This window comes from Monodon monoceros, unplaced genomic scaffold (assembly GCF_005190385.1).
Source record: "Monodon monoceros isolate NGI ecotype Baffin Bay Population unplaced genomic scaffold, NGI_Narwhal_1 Super_Scaffold_4, whole genome shotgun sequence".
NCBI classification, from domain to species: Eukaryota; Metazoa; Chordata; class Mammalia; order Artiodactyla; family Monodontidae; genus Monodon; species Monodon monoceros.
In genome coordinates, this window is record NW_021703781.1 from 12,537,210 (window position 1) to 12,553,295 (window position 16,086).

The following is a 16,086-nucleotide window of genomic DNA, read 5'->3' on the forward strand; positions in this document are numbered from 1 at the left end:
TTGCCAAGGCTGAGTGTTTGTGCCACATATACGGCCAGATGACAGATGCTGCTCCTTGTGTAACAAGGTATTAAACACTTAAATGCATGTGATATGCTAGTTCCATTGCTTATCCTAATCTGGGTCATCTAATATGTAATTGTAGAGGTCATGGTAATCAATCTTTGTTCTAGGTCCCTTAGAGTCAGTGCAAAGACTCTTATTATCTCCAGTTCTATTTTACTTTTTTCTTTTCTTTTCTTTTCTTTTTTGCGGTACGCGGGCCTCTCACTGTTGTGGCCTCTCCCGTTGCAGAGCACAGGTTGCGGATGCGCAGGCTCAGTGGCCATGGCTCACGGGCCCAGCCGCTCCGTGGCATGTGGGATCCTCCGGACAGGGGCACGAACCCACGTCCCCTGCATCGGCAGGCGGACTCTCAACCACTGCACCACCAGGGAAGCCCTACTTTTTTATTTTCTTAAAGACTTCACAATGATGACCAAGTGCAGTAATCTCTCTTTAGGATACAGTGGAGGGCAACGAAAGAATTTGGGGATACTGGATTATTTAAAGTGTAATTTAGATCTCTTTTTCTTCCCCCGCAGAAGTGCAAATTTTTGTGTTTTAAAGAACATTTAAAATTCTGATGTGAGAATATTTTAAAATTTTAAAAAAGAAAAATTTTGTTTTTAATTTTTAAATAAAGTGTTAAATAGATTAAAAATTTTAAATAAAAAAGTGAGGTAAAAACATAGCACGGCCATATATATGTGTGTGTAATGTAGAAAAAAGGTATCTAAGTCCTCTATCTATATATATAGGAAAATTTTCTTTACATTATTGAGGACATCTTTCCTAGCTTTCTGTTATCTCCTCCTTCAGGTAACCGAAATGTGCTCCTTTGGCCCAGCCTGAGAATCATTAATTTAGAAAAAAATAAATATACACTAGCTTTAAGTATTAGAAGTGAAAGTAATGGGATTTGGATTGCGTGTAGTATCGCTTTTGTGATGAGCTATTTGATTACAATAAATTTTAATTGTGCCAATATTGGGGGGGGAGGAAAACCAACCCACAGCGAACAGCAGGTTTCTGATGACTAGAAACAGTAAGACGACACTTTCTTGGAATGAAAGACGGCGCTTGCGCTCAGACTCAGTGGGCGCCCGCCCTCCTGCTTTTTCTCCAGCCGCCGTTTCCTCCGCCTTTCGCGCTCTAGCCACCCGGAAAGCCCAGCCTAAGGGAAGCTGGGCCCTGATTGGCTTCTTTGAAAGTCTACGGGATACCTGATTGGTGGATCCAGGACCCTTTAGCGCGGTGAGTTTGAAACTGCTCGCACTTCTCTTCAAAGCTGGCGCTTCGAAGTTAGGGGAGAGCGCCGCTGACGTGATAGCCGCCGCCGCTTTCGCCGGGGGATAATAAGCCGGGTAGAGTTGCCGGGGTCAGGGTCATGCCTATGGGGCGTCGACTCGGCAGGCCGGCGTCGACTCGCGGGCCTCGGAGAGGGTGTATTACGGAACCGGGTGATAATTAGGCGGCTGGGGTCTGCGTGCGGCCAGGCCGGGCCTTCACCTGGGGTCCGGGGCCTGGGCGTGGGAGCGACGCCGGCCGGCTCTAGCGGGAGGCTTGTGGGAGCCCAGCCCCGGCGGGGTTACTCCGGCAGGGCTGGGGTTGCCCTGGCCTTGGAGTTGCAGTCTGGGGTCACGCGGGTGGCTGAGGAGGCTCCCGGGTCCTGATTGAAGCCAAATCCGTGCCTTGGTTGGACGACGCCGAGCGCTTGCGGAGTGCCAGGCTCGGCCCTCGGCCCTGCAGCTCCCGCCCGTCCGCGGTGCGTCCTGCCCTCGCCTCCGGGGGTGGAAAGCAAGACCGCACCTGGGCCAGGGACCCAAGCCCGTTCCCAATCACAGGCTGTCCCGGAAAACCGATCGGATGAACTACCTTGTGGGCCTTCTCAGGCTTGCCTCTGTGCCCATGACCCTAGCCCTCCTAGAGCTTTTAAGAACACTTAGCCAAGGCAAAGAACACTAGAGAACTTGGATTTTTTGTTGTCGTCGTTTTCATTTTATGCTTGGTGGTGGTTACATTCTATGGAATTGGCAAAAAGTGGAAATCTAAGAAATGCCGAGAGTTAGAAACGTGTGTTTTTAAATCCTTTAATCAATTTTTATTTAATACTAAAGTTACCAATGTGCACGTCTTGCTTCCTCTAAAGACCTGGAGGTCTCTGGGTGGATTAAGCCGCTGGTATTTTACATCCTGCCACGTACAGGGGGCTTTCAAAAGCTATGCTGAGGCCGCATCCTTTATTTAAAATAGTTACAACCAGGAAAGGGTGGAAGAGTAAGCTTTGAAATTGGGTTGGTTTTCAGTTATTTGTCTAAAATGAGCTCAGCAATTTCATTGTGCTTTAGGCATATTACATCTGGATATTGAAGAAAAGATAATTATCCTAATCGTCCACTGTCATTTGTAAAATTAACCATTTTTAAGATGGCCAGGGTAGTGCAATTTTGTTCATTTAAAAAGATTTATCTCTACTTATTTCTGGAATGATTTTGAAGAAGAATGTGAGAAACATAACTTAAGGGTCAATATAACCTCAGGCTCAGTGACCTTTATATATGGTTTCATCGGTGATGTATTATAAAATGATGCTTTGGGCTGCTGGAGCTATTGTTTCATTGCAAACTTACCAGCCAAGACTTACCAGGAAGTCTTGAGTAGCTGGTTGTCATTTCAGCTCTTTTTTTTTTTTTTTTTACCATTCTTTGTGATTCAAGTATATGGCTTTTTACTTTGTTCTTGACATTTGTGTGGGGTATAATTAGATTTTATGTGTGGAATTGCACTTTTTCTTTTAGAGTGCTTAGTGATCTTTCCTACCTTACAAAAAGTACCTTGAAACTTTTTGTCATGTTTGTGTTATGTGACTGCTGACAACAGGAGAAAGATTAAAACTGTCACTTGAGCAAGTTGAAACACGTATACTTTTTGCTGCTTTAAACCCTCTAATGGGTGAGCAGTGTGACCACATTTTAGCTCCCTACTCATGTCTTTCAAAAAAAAATTTTTTTAATTATCTTCATAAAAGTATAAAGCTGTACAAATTCAGTCAAATAACCTTGTTAAAATATTTGGGTATAACTGGCACACACTGGTGCTCCTTAGAAGTGTTACATAAAGAGAACATCTGGGATGTGTTTGGGAAGAATAGGTAAGTCCATGTGTGAATTTGAGGGTTAATTTGGAAGAGGCTAAATGTTACACTGGTATAGGATATACAGATATTTCCAATGTTTCAGAAACTAAGAAGGGTGGGAGAGTCTTTGAGTTCTTTCCCTTCTAACTATTGTTCTAATATAATAGCTAATATTCATGGAAAATTAATACTGCACTAGGCACTGTGGGAAATGCTTTACTTATAGTATCTCATTAATAACGTAAAAGCACGCTTTGAGTTAGTGACATGTAATCAAATCAGCTTTTCCTCTCATTTTAGGATCTACAATACCCATTGATTAACTATGGAAGACTATACCAAAATAGAGAAAATTGGAGAAGGTGAGTGGTTTTAATAATATGAAAGGATTTTTAAAAAATGATTTAATGATGCTGTAATGTCCTTGACATGAAGACATGTAAATATTCATTAAAGTCTAATCTTTGGGACTTCCCTGGTGGCGCAGTGGTTAAGAATCCCCCTGCCAATGCAGGGAACACGGGTTCGAGCCCTGGTCTGGGATGATCCCACATGCCGTGGAGCAACTAAGCCCGTGCGCCACTACTGAGCCTGCGCTCTAGAGCCCGCGAGCCACAACTACTGAAGCCCGTGCGCCTAGAGCCCGTGCTCTGCAACAAGAGAAGCCCGCGCACTGCAACGAAGAGCAGCCCCTGCTCGCCCCAACTAGAGAGAAAGCTTGTGCGCAGCAACGAAGACCCAATGCAGCCAAAAATAAAAAAATTAATTAACTAGTTAGTTTTTTAGAATCCAATCTTTCAGGTACGTTTAACAGTATATTAGTGCATTAATACATATGTTCTCTACATAATAAAACACAAAAATGTTCACATTTCAGGAGAATTGAAATTATTGTGACATGTCTCCCCAACAGCCCCCTTCCAATAATCTTACATCCTTCTAATACTAAATGCTTAAAGCAATATTTGTATTTTGAAAACACTATTGATATCTTGTAGGTGTGTTGGGAAGGGTGTTAGGGCAGTGGAATTATGTGCTTTACTTCTAAATACTTCTGCATATATACTTGAAGTTCTAGTCAGGGTCATGTATTTCATTTGGTGGTTAATGTCTCCTTAATGTCTTCTGATTTAGAATTGTCCCCCTGACTTTTCCCCTTTGACATTGAGTTTTTGACAGCCCAATTCATTTCTTAAATATATCCAGACTTTTCTTATTTCAGTTATTACAAAGTTGTTCTCTGGTTTCTTCTGAATAACAAAAATCTGAGTGTTTTTACATTAGTCTTGGAACTCCTTCCTGTCTTAAGGAAATGTCTTTTTAGATTGTAGAGAACATAGCTATATCCATGATGTGGAACCTTAGTTGGCATTTAGTAGGCACTCTGTAAACATTTGTTGATCAAAGGTTTTTCTCTTTACTGTTCAGTCTCCATAACTTGTCCATATCGAACATTTTAAAATTTTATAATGCTTAGTTCATTTCAGAGCCCATACCTTGTATGTCACAAATAATTTTTGGTAATTAACCAGTGGAATCACTGTGCTCTGTTTAACTAGCGCTCTATTCCAGTAGTTCATTGAGAAGTGATATGGTTCAAAAAGAGTCAGAAGAGAGACATAGAGCACTTGTGATGTCTAAAACTCAATTCAGTACATATCAAGGAACCTAACCGGTGGCACAGTGGTTAAGACTCTGCGCTCCCGATGTGGGGGGCCCGGGTTCGATCCCTGGTCAGGGGACTAGATCACACATGCATGCCTCAACTGAGAGTTTGCAAGCCGCAACTAAGGAACCAGCAAGCTAAAACTAAGACCCAGCGCAACCAAATAAATAAATACATATTTTAAAATGCATATCTAGTGTTTGCTATAAGTTTATCAGTGGTTGTTATGAGTAAATTTTAGGACCAGGTGAATGTTGTACACTTGAGGGAGAGGTAAGCATACTTAAAAAAAAAAGCTCTGAATTTACCATTAACAGTTTATTTGACTATATTATGCAAATGACTGATCTTCCTGAGTGGGGTCTGCTCCAGGATCCCTGTCAATGTCAATATTGACATTGTTGCTCATTATCTGAAGCCCATATATCAGAATCAGTGTTCTCAACTTCCAAATGGATGTGAGGCTTTCTGCTATATAGTAGATAATATGAGCTTGAATAGATCAAATATTTAATAAAATATTTTATCCTCATTCTTTTCTAGATGAGGATTGTTGACTGTATATTTGAAATGTATGAAGCACTCTATATGAAGTTTTCTGAAAGTGTCACAGTGACTCCTGTTAGTAATATTTCCTGAGCCCAAATCTTTACACTGTATTTTATGCCTACCTTGTTGCCAGGTAGGATATTTGACAGGAGATACATTCCAATCTGCAAACGATCCTTTTTCTCTAAAATGTGCTGGAAAATTACTGGTAATTTAAATGTATGGGAAACCTGTGATGACTATATGAATTCTCTAAACTACAGCCATGATAGGTTTTAGTTACCTTCAGTGTTGTTTTGGAAGTGATGAGGGTATAATTATGACTAAGATGCTTTCTATCTGGCCACAGCAGACATTTCTATCATGTGACACCTTATGGGATTCAATCATTTTTAAAATCTTTTTTAGTTTGTGGAGGTTGTCACATAGCAGGCACTTTGTCTATTTCAGGTACCTATGGAGTTGTGTATAAGGGTAGACACAAAACTACAGGTCAAGTGGTAGCCATGAAGAAAATCAGACTAGAAAGTGAAGAGGAAGGAGTTCCTAGTACTGCAATTCGGGAAATATCTCTATTAAAAGAACTTCGTCATCCAAATATAGTCAGGTATGGTGTAATATCTGAATTTGAATCATTTTCCGCATTCTATTTCAAATGTGAATTTCATTGTGGAAACTTTTACATTTGCTTAATTTCTGGTCTAACCTTGCTGAGCTGACTAGAACCCTACTATTTTTGTTCATTGAGAATGCTGGGCATAGAAAAAAAGGCTGGTAAAGCAGGAACAGAGTTAAAGGAGCTTGGTGATGAAGGTTAGTAGTGGGGGCTGGAAAATCAGGGTAAACTGGTCAAGGGAGAAAAGGAAGTCTTTTTCACAGAGCTTTGACACTGCTCCCACTCTGAGAGCTCTGATCCTTAAAGACTCCTTAATCAGAGACCTGAGACAGGTAGATAGGTCAGATAAAGAAAAAGTTTTTCTTTCCAAGTATTTGGACTGGCATCTTTCCAAATCAGGATTTAACTGCATTTTTCTGGGGCTAGAGATAGTGAGCAACTAGTAAGGTCAGATACTACTCTAAGGTTTGTTTCTATTATTTACCTCAATGGAAAGACAAGCTCTGAGCAACAAGCAGTCAGCCTAGAAACGTTCTTCTGGAGTAGAAGCCGCTTGCCAGTTAGCGCCTAATATAATATGACTTAATTTTCAATTGCTGCCCTGAGGTTCCTTTCTCAAATTCCAGGTTAGTGCTACGGTTTTCACAACTAGGGAAGCTACCACCTCTTCTTTCCCAAAGCAGTATAGTACAATTTCTTATGGCCCTACTTTTTGTAACAGCAACTGTGAAATGTATAGAAATAGTTTTATTTTGTGAGAGGTCAAAAATGTTAGTGTTTTAAATTTTCATATAATTATTTTATTCTTCAGTCTTCAAGATGTGCTTATGCAGGATTCCAGGTTATATCTCATCTTTGAATTCCTTTCCATGGATCTCAAGAAATACTTGGATTCTATCCCTCCTGGTCAGTTCATGGATCCTTCACTTGTTAAGGTAAGAATCTTGCCTAATTTTATTAGTATTTTTCCACTGTGAATATAAAGTGTTTACTCTGTAGAAGTCCCTGTGTTTCATGAAAATGTGCTTGGAAAAAGTGTTAGAAAGTAGAACAAGGAAGAAAAGAGTATTTTGTTTTCTCCCACACAGTTAGTCTATGGGTTAGGTTGTTAATGGTTACCCATTTTATTACTAGATAGTGCTTCTAGCTGTAAAGTGAAAAGTAGTGCCTGAGATAACAAAAGTAATAAGTACATATTACATTGTTGGAAGCTAGGATATTCTGGTCTTTATTTGGCAGTCAGGTACGTGTAAAACAAAGTAGCAAAAGCCTGGGGCAGGGTGATGGTGGCAGGCGGTTTCATTTTATTCTGGTTTTAAATATATTTTGGTTAATTTATTTTAGACATTAAATTTCATTTAAATTTTAAATGTGTAATTATCCTTACACCATCTCTACCAAACCTCTCCTTAGAGGTAGGCATTCTTTTTTTTTTTTTTTTTAAATATCTTTATTGGAGTATAATTGCTTTACATTGCTGTGTTAGTTTCTGCTGTATAACAAAGTGAATCAGCTATACGTATACATATATCCCCATATCCCCTCCCTCTTGCGTCTCCCTCTTATCCTACCCCTCTAGGTGGTCACAAAGCACGGAGCTGATCTCCCTGTGTAGCCATTGTTTTATTAGTAATCTTAGAGATACTTATATGTCAACTTTGTATGTGTATATACATATACTGTTTTTATAAAAATGGGATTATATATATTTATATATATATATATATGCATTACTTTCCCTTTTCTGTGTAAAACATTATTCGACCATAGGTCTACCTGTCTTTCTAATTTTTTTTTTTTACTCAGAAACATTATTTATTTTTGACATCCATCTATATCTTAACGTAACTGTAATGAGTATTCCTTGTAATATCACCTCGTAGGGAAATCCCCACTATGATTTTTTCTTCAATTCCATTTTGTTCAAGAGTCTTCCTAATTTTTGCTACAGTTATGTAAACCAGTTCCACACTGGTGGACATTGAAATTGTTTTCCAGCTTGGTGATTCATGCCCTTATGGTCAGTGCTGCAGTGAATATCTTTATATCTTCATATACATCTTCATAGGATGGATTCTCACAGGTGGAATCAATGGGTTGAAGATGTTTATTTACACTTAAAATCTTGATAGAGAGTGCCATTTGCCCTCTAAAAAATTAGAGCAATTTACTCTTAAACATCATGGTGTGTATTTTCTTTTAATACCTCACTGTTGAAACTTGTTTTTATCAATCTTTTTGATAATCTATTATGTGAAAAAGACTAATATCATTTTGCATGTCATTTAACATTTTTTCATTTCTTAGCCATTTTATAAACAGCCTATACATATTCTTCACTGATGATCCTGTTAGGATATTTTTTCCACTGGTTTCTAAGAGCCTCTTATCAGTAACATGTTGATAATAGTTCTTTTATTCCTTTTTTTTGTCTTTTGATTTGTTAATGGAGTACACCATTAGTAATTTTTATAATTTAACAATCTTATACATGACTTTTGGACTTTGAGATTTTTTATGTCTTATTTAAGTCTTCCTCACTCAAAGACCACATGTATTAGAACAATACATGACAATGTTTTTCTAGTAGTTCTAGTAGATTACCCCCACCCCCTACTTTTGTCTTAAATTCTAGATGGATCAAAGGTTTATTTTGGTGTAAGAACGAGGGTTCTTAATTTTTTTCCAAATGGCTAGCCAGTTGTTCCAACTGATTGATTTTTTGTATTTTATAATTTTGAACTTTATAAGTCAATACTATAACTATGTATATTTTCTATTTCTGTAATATCCATGTTGCTTCAAATGTCACTTACATTGTCTTGGCAACAAGTATCTTATAAAACACTTCTCTGAACTTACCAAACAGGATTTTGCGATAATTGTGTCTCTTTAAATACACAGTCATAATATTCTCTTTGTTGTTTCTTTTGGAGTCTGTGACCAATGTCTCCAAAGAGGAAATGAATATGTAAAGATAAAAGGCTGAAATGGAAAAGACTAACCTTATTCAAGGTAGAAATAGAGTTGCTATAATTATATAAAACAAAAGTTTAAGAAAATTTCTATATAGAAAACTAACTTAAGAATTAGGGACCAAAATAAGTAAAAGAAGAATAAGTGAGTTCATAAACATGTGCCCATAAGGTGAATATCTTTGTCATAGGTATACGAACATGACTACCTTATATAAATGGGCTTCCCACCCCCAAATACTTCCTGTTAGTCTCAAATTGCCTGAGAACTTTTTTTTTTTTTAATTTTTATTTACTTATTTTTGCTGTGTTGGGTCTTCATTTCTGTGTGAGGGCTTTCTCTAGTTGTGGCAAGCGGGGGCCACTCTTCATCGCGGTGCACGGGCCTCTCACTATCGCAGCCTCTCTTGTTGCGGAGCACAGGCTCTAGACGCGCAGGCTCAGTAGTTGTGGCTCACGGGCCTAGTCGCTCCGCGGCATGTGGGATCCTCCCAGACCAGGGCTCGAACCCGTGTCCCCTGCATTAGCAGGCAGACTCTCAACCGCTGCGCCACCAGGGAAGCCCCTGAGAACTTTTTTTGTAAATTGTTTATTTCTCCGCATTATAATTTCTCATGTCTTTGAAAGAAAGCCACCAAGATTATTTAGAAAATTGTTAAATGGTATGGTTAAGTTTCTAACTTGTGGTTCCTTCTTCCAGAGTTATTTGTACCAAATCCTACAAGGGATTGTGTTTTGTCACTCTAGAAGAGTTCTACACAGAGACTTAAAACCTCAAAATCTATTGATTGATGATAAAGGAACAATTAAACTGGCAGATTTTGGCCTTGCCAGAGCTTTTGGAATACCTATTAGAGTATATACACATGAGGTATGTTTTTTGGTGCTTTTGTTAAGTGTGATTGCTGGATTGTTTTCTATATTCTTTAAGTCAAGAAAGAAATACTCAATCAGAAAGATTTCCACTCTGTGCCAGTATCAGTTTATTGCCTCTCTGCTCCAAAGTCACCCTTCATTGCCTGCTATGTGAAAATGTATCTGGAACCTTTTGAGTATTTTTCTTTTGCCAGTTGCTGTGATGTTACGCTTTGACAGTAGAGGGTGCTGGAGAGGCATTACAGGAAGGAGTCGTTATTCTTACTAGTCAATCTAAATCTTCCAATCCTCTGTTATAGTTACTAATCTTTTACAGTAAACTTTCCCCATTCAAAATACCATGAGATTTCTGTGTTGACTGGATCCTCTCTTGAAACAGTAAGATTGGTTAAAAGACAGGTTTTGTTGCTTAAGTGCCACTGTTTCAGATGTATTTAGAAGCTTCTAAATATAACCAAGTTTTGTCTGTGTTATATTGATGACTTGGCATTTTGTTTGCTATTTCTGGAGGGAAAGGGAATGTTGACTCACATAGTTAAGGATTATTGGGAAACCTTGTCTTCTGTGGAGTTGTCTACCCTTCTGCCCAAAGACTTCCTCCAGATCAAAACTTAATGACAGTGCTGATCTGGTCAGATGTCTTGGCTTCTTTTAATTATTCCTTTTTATCATTTTTCCCATGGCTCTATAAATAAAGATTATTTGGTTTCCATTGGCTTAAACATATGCCACTGACCTCCAATGTGATAAATTAGATATGCTAAAATAGTAGATTGGTGCTAGACTACTAATAAACTGTTGTTTGACTTAGTTTTGATTTTAGCATGTAATCACTACATGCACTTGTACAGTATCAACCCCAAATCCATTATCATTGGGCTTTTTTTTTTTTTTGTAAGTGAAGGCTATCTTGACTATTTTGTTCCTCGCATTTTAATGATTTGAAAAGACTTGGTATGCTTTTTTCTTTTTCCCCCTAATGAATATAACTTAGAAATACTTCATTATTTATCTAACATTTAGTATTGTGTATAGTTAATTGACTTTTAAACACTATTATCAGAGGCAATCAAGCAGCATTCTAAAGGACAGTTCTAATGAAATAGAAATGTTTACATTTAGGTAATTTAACGTGCCACATTTATTCCAAGTAAGATATTTTCTTTGTAATAGGTAGTAACACTCTGGTATAGATCTCCAGAAGTATTGCTGGGGTCAGCTCGCTACTCAACTCCAGTTGACATTTGGAGTATAGGTACCATATTTGCTGAATTAGCAACTAAGAAACCACTTTTCCATGGGGATTCAGAAATCGATCAACTCTTCAGAATTTTCAGGTATTTTTGTTTTATACTTGAGCTACTAAGAACTTTTAAATTAACATGTATATAACAAGAGTTATGTTTATACTTTAACCATAAGTTTTTGTTTTGCTGTGGCTTTTTAGAGCTTTGGGTACTCCCAATAATGAAGTGTGGCCAGAAGTGGAATCTTTACAGGACTATAAGAATACATTTCCCAAGTGGAAACCAGGAAGCTTAGCATCCCATGTCAAAAACTTGGATGAGAATGGCTTGGATCTGCTCTCGGTAAGGAATGCCCTTTATATTGACTTTAACACTGTGCATGATTCTGAATGTACTTAATTCTTTCTTTCACGTAGGAAATAGGAAGAAAACCACCGTATACTGAGCCAGGCACATAACTATTATGTCTGTTATGTTTATTGCCAAAGCGAGCACATTACTAGCTCCATTTTAGATACGGAAAACACTAGTGGTTTTGAGAGGAGGATGTGGCATTTGTTCACTTTTTTTAATATATAGATTTATTTATTTATTTATTTGGCTGCGTTGGGTCTTCGTTGCTTCACGTGGGCTTTCTTTAGTTGCGGCGAGAGGGGGCTACTCTTTGTTGCAGTGCGCGGGCTTCTCATTATGGTGGATTCTTTTGTTGCAGAGCTCGGGCTCTAGGCGCACGGGTTTCAGTAGTTGTGGCTCATGAGCTCTAGAGTTCAGGCTCAGTAGTGGTGGCACACAGGCTTAGTTGCTCCACAGCATGTGGGATCTTCCTGGACCAGGGCTCGAACCCATGTCCCCTAAATTGGCAGGCGGATTCTTAACCACTGCGCCACCAGGGAAGCCCTTCTTCACTTGTTTTTAATCTGATAGGTAGCTGTAGATACTCTGAAGGAGAGGATGAGGTTAATAAACCTTTAAGTTGTGGACTTGGAGTGGCCTTCCTCTCCAGGTTTTTTGTCTCAGTATTTACTGCTTTTTAGTTTAGACACAGTCGTTTTAGTTTTTAAAGTCTTTACTGCGTGAATTCCCATTTCTCACTTTGCTTTGTTTCCACATCAGACAGGTTAGCAGAAGGACAAATGTAGTTCTTAAAACCTTTCCCCTCTGTTACGTTGCTGTTCCCAACTAAACAGTTGTGTTCTTTAAAAACAAGACAAAAAAAAAAATTGTTAGGATAAAAAATTGTCCTAGACCTGCCTCAGGAAATTTGCTTTAGAACAGTATTTAAATACTGAGATTTTCTTTTCTTTTCTTTTTAAACTTATTTTTAAATTTATTTTTATTTATTATTTGGCTGCATTGGGTCTTCGTTGCTGCACGCGGGCTTTCTCTAGTTGCGGTGAGCGGGAGTTACTTTTCATTGCGGTGCGCGGGCTTCTCATTGCAGCGGCTTCTCTTGTTGCAGAGCTCAGGCTCTAGGCGCACGGGCTTCAGTAGCTGTGGCACACAGGCTCAGTAGTTGTGGCTCGCTGGCTCTAGAGCACAGGCTCAGTAGTTGTGGCTCGCGGGCTCTAGAGCACAGGCTCAGTAGTTGTGGGGCACGGGCTTAGTTGCTCCGTGGCATGTGGGATCTTCCCGGACCAGGGATCGAACCTGTGTCTCCTGCCTTGGCAGGCGGATTCTTAGCCACTGCGCCACCAGGGAAGTCCAATACTGGGATTTTAGAAGGGACTAGTTTTTATGAATCTCAGGTAATGTGATTGCAAAAAAAAAAAAAAAAGATTTTGACAGGTTACTAAACAAAGGAAAAAATCTACTGCTATATCATCATACACATGTTCTAATTGATCTTTGGGCCCCTTCACAATTTATAAATCATGCCACCAAATTCAGCTTAGAGTTCCCAAATGCTTACAAGTGCAGTCCAAGATCCTTTACTGCCACTCAGATATTTTGTACATTAATATTGATGATATGATGTAAAAGGCCTTCTATATTCCTGGCCCAGTCTGTCTTTTTAACTTCCGTGATTCTTGAACATGAAGAATTTCACTTCAGTTAATGAAATGAAAATCATACTGTCAATCATGGTTCCGTAGTCTAGCCAGTATTGACATCTTGGACTGACTCATTCTTTGCTGCTGGAGGCTGTCCTGTACATTGTAAGATATTTAACAGCATCCCATTCCTCTGTCCTATAGATGCCATTAACACATTCCTCCCAGTTGTGACAACCCCAGATGTCTCCACACATTGCCAAATGTCCCCTGAGGGGCAAAGTCTCACCAAGTTGACAATCACTGCTGTACATCATAAGTCAGTCTTGGTTTCAAATTTCAGCTTTATCACTCTTAAACTCTATGAACTTGGGCAGCTTCCTTAGCCTCTTTGAGCCTCAAAGTTCTTATTTGTAAAGTGGGACTAATTCCTACCTTTTTTTGTGAGGATTAAGTAACATGAAATGTACAAAGCACTTAATAGAGTGCTAGCTATATAATAAGAGCTCAAATGGTAACTAGATAGTAAAAGTATCTCTGGGTCTGCTTATTGATTTAGTTTTCTTTAAGATTAATAATATTTCTTTAAGATAAATTTTAACTTTATTCAGCCTTTTCTGTTAATGTGTAAATAAACTTTAATACTAGGTTGTTTGACCATAATTCATTTAGTGACTCATTTAAACTATGTTTATAACACATTGGTTTTGTTTTTATTTGGAACTTGCTGGAAGCTACATTAGAAACCTCTATAGTTAATTGCCACCACTTCAGCAATGCTGTAAATAACTCAGAGGGCCATTTAATTCTCAAAGTAAATATAATTAACTAGATAATCTTTCTTCAATTTATGCCTTGGTTTTAAAGCTATCTGAATGCTTGTGTCTTAAACCATAATTTATAGCAAAAAGAGGTTATCAAGATATCTATGATTTAAGGAATAGATTATTTAGAGCTAGGGGGTGAAGTAAGACATTTATGTGCTTTGGTATTAAACTAACAGAAATGTTCATTTAGTAGTTTTTCATTAAAATTATCAGCTTAGGGCTTATTGGTAGAAAAGTAAGGCTTTTTGGAGATTTTTTTAAATGGTTTATTTCTTAACCTTTTAAAAAATCTTTTTCCTCCCACAGAAAATGTTAGTCTATGATCCTGCCAAACGAATTTCTGGCAAAATGGCACTGAATCATCCATACTTTAATGATTTGGACAATCAAATTAAGAAGATGTAGCTTTCTGACAGTTTCCATGTGTTGTGTCGAGAACAGATAGCTGTATTTTTACTGTTAACTGTTTTTGTGTTGTGTATTTTTCTTTTCTTTGTTGTAAAATTTAAGCTGTGCCTCATCTTCTGATTTCAAAAGTGTAACTTAAAAATGTAAATACTGTTCTATATGAATTTAAATATAATAATTCTGTATATGTTTGTAGATCCCACCGTAACAACTATTTGTTACTATAATAAAACTATATAAATCTAGTACTGATGTCAGGAATTGGGAAAAATTTGAGTTAGCTTAAATCATCTAAAATCCTACAGCAGTCTGCTTTTCCTGTAGTTGGAAATACTAAACTTTACGAAAGTGTGCTAAGTTGAAAATTCATAATGCTTTGAAGTATTTTTATGCTCTGAATGTTTAAATTTTCTTGTCAGTTTCTTGCCATGTGGTAACTCTACAACCTGCCCAAAGATGAATATTTTTCTACTGGTATTTCAATTCGTGACCTAAATGTTTAGGCATTCAAATGAGAAAACTATCCAGATTTGAGAACTGATGCTTAATTTAGAGAGGTTTTTAGTAACTTATAAAACTAACATTAGCGTATGCCAAAGTTTGCTAAGTTTTACAGTCAGAGATTAAGGGCTGTCCACAGCAGGGAAGAACAGTTTAGAAAATTTATGAGCTATCCTATTTTTAGGTAGGTTATGAAAGTTATTTGTCTGAGTGAATTCTTGTGCCTTGGTCAGAGGTAATTATACAAAGGAGTAGTGGCTTATCTTGGCTTTCAAGCCTGACTTTAAAACTCGGTTTGTAGATTTTGACATAGTTTAGTTTATTAGCAGCCTTCTTCTAGTTTATTAGCAGCCTTCTTAGAAGGTTCTAATGTAAAATTATTTAGCTAAAATCACTAGCTTTGGGAATTGTTTAATTAATAATGCTGCTCGTTGTGATTTTTACCTGTAAGCAGGCTAATTTATTTGTTATAGCCTAGAGAAATGTCTCTGAAAATAGTTTTATCATTTTTAGTGTACATCTATCCATTGTCTGCCCATAGACTCTATTTTTCCTCCTGGTTACCTATGGCTAGAATGGGCATTCTTGTGTGACTGATCCAGTTGATTGAACATGTAATGGGTGATCTACCTAGTCTTGTTGTCTTAGAATTTTTGCACTTGAGGAGAAAGGATGGGTCACTTTCTTTGGCAACAGGGCTTATAAGTTGAGAGGTTTGGTGGCCTTGTCCTAGGCGCTTTGGTGGAAGCCCGCCTGCAGTAAGGGAATGCAGAGCTTGGAAGTCATTTGAGGTCATACTGTGGAGAGATTTCATGGCGGGAATTTGTTAAATGAGAGGTCACACCAAAGATTGAATTGAGATGGTGACATGGTGTATCTGCAGAATTGTGTTTTCTGACCTATGAAGTGAAGTACTGAAGTGAGTCTACTTTTCAAATTGTGCATTGCAGCCCTTTAGCGGTTCAGGGTCAGCATTAATCAATGATACCCTCCCCGCACCCTGAAACTACCGGTGTATCTTATATAATTATTTCTTGGTATTTTTGTTTCAATAATATATAGATGCACTGGTGTCACCAATGTTTGGGGTCTTGTGGACTTGGTAGAAGCAGCATGCATCCTCACTACTATTGTTCCATGCAGTCTAATTGTTTGAAAAGTCAGTAATTCATCAATTGAGAACCTACTTAGTGGACCAGGGAAATGAGACAGTAGAACACTGCCAACAGTTGCTGTAATGAGTGACCACCCT

At 38.2% G+C, this 16,086-nt stretch overlaps 1 protein-coding gene across 3 annotated transcripts; it reads left to right on the plus strand.

Moving 5' to 3' along the window:
* Nucleotides 1-1,085: 1,085 nt before the first annotated feature.
* On the plus strand, nt 1,086-15,256 carry CDK1 (cyclin dependent kinase 1). 3 transcript variants are annotated; one of them, XM_029201219.1, is made up of 8 exons: nt 1,086-1,296; nt 3,479-3,540; nt 5,844-6,000; nt 6,821-6,944; nt 9,685-9,855; nt 11,034-11,197; nt 11,308-11,449; nt 14,232-15,256. In XM_029201219.1, the coding sequence occupies exons 2-8, from the start codon at nt 3,504-3,506 to the stop codon at nt 14,328-14,330; spliced, it is 894 nt and encodes a 297-aa protein (XP_029057052.1). In that variant the 5' UTR covers nt 1,086-1,296; nt 3,479-3,503; the 3' UTR covers nt 14,331-15,256. The 3 variants fall into 3 exon arrangements, with proteins under 3 accessions (XP_029057052.1, XP_029057050.1, XP_029057053.1); XM_029201217.1 differs by having other exon boundaries at nt 1,291-1,406; XM_029201220.1 differs by lacking the exon at nt 9,685-9,855 and having other exon boundaries at nt 1,291-1,406.
* The last annotated feature ends 830 nt before the right edge of the window (nt 15,257-16,086 follow it).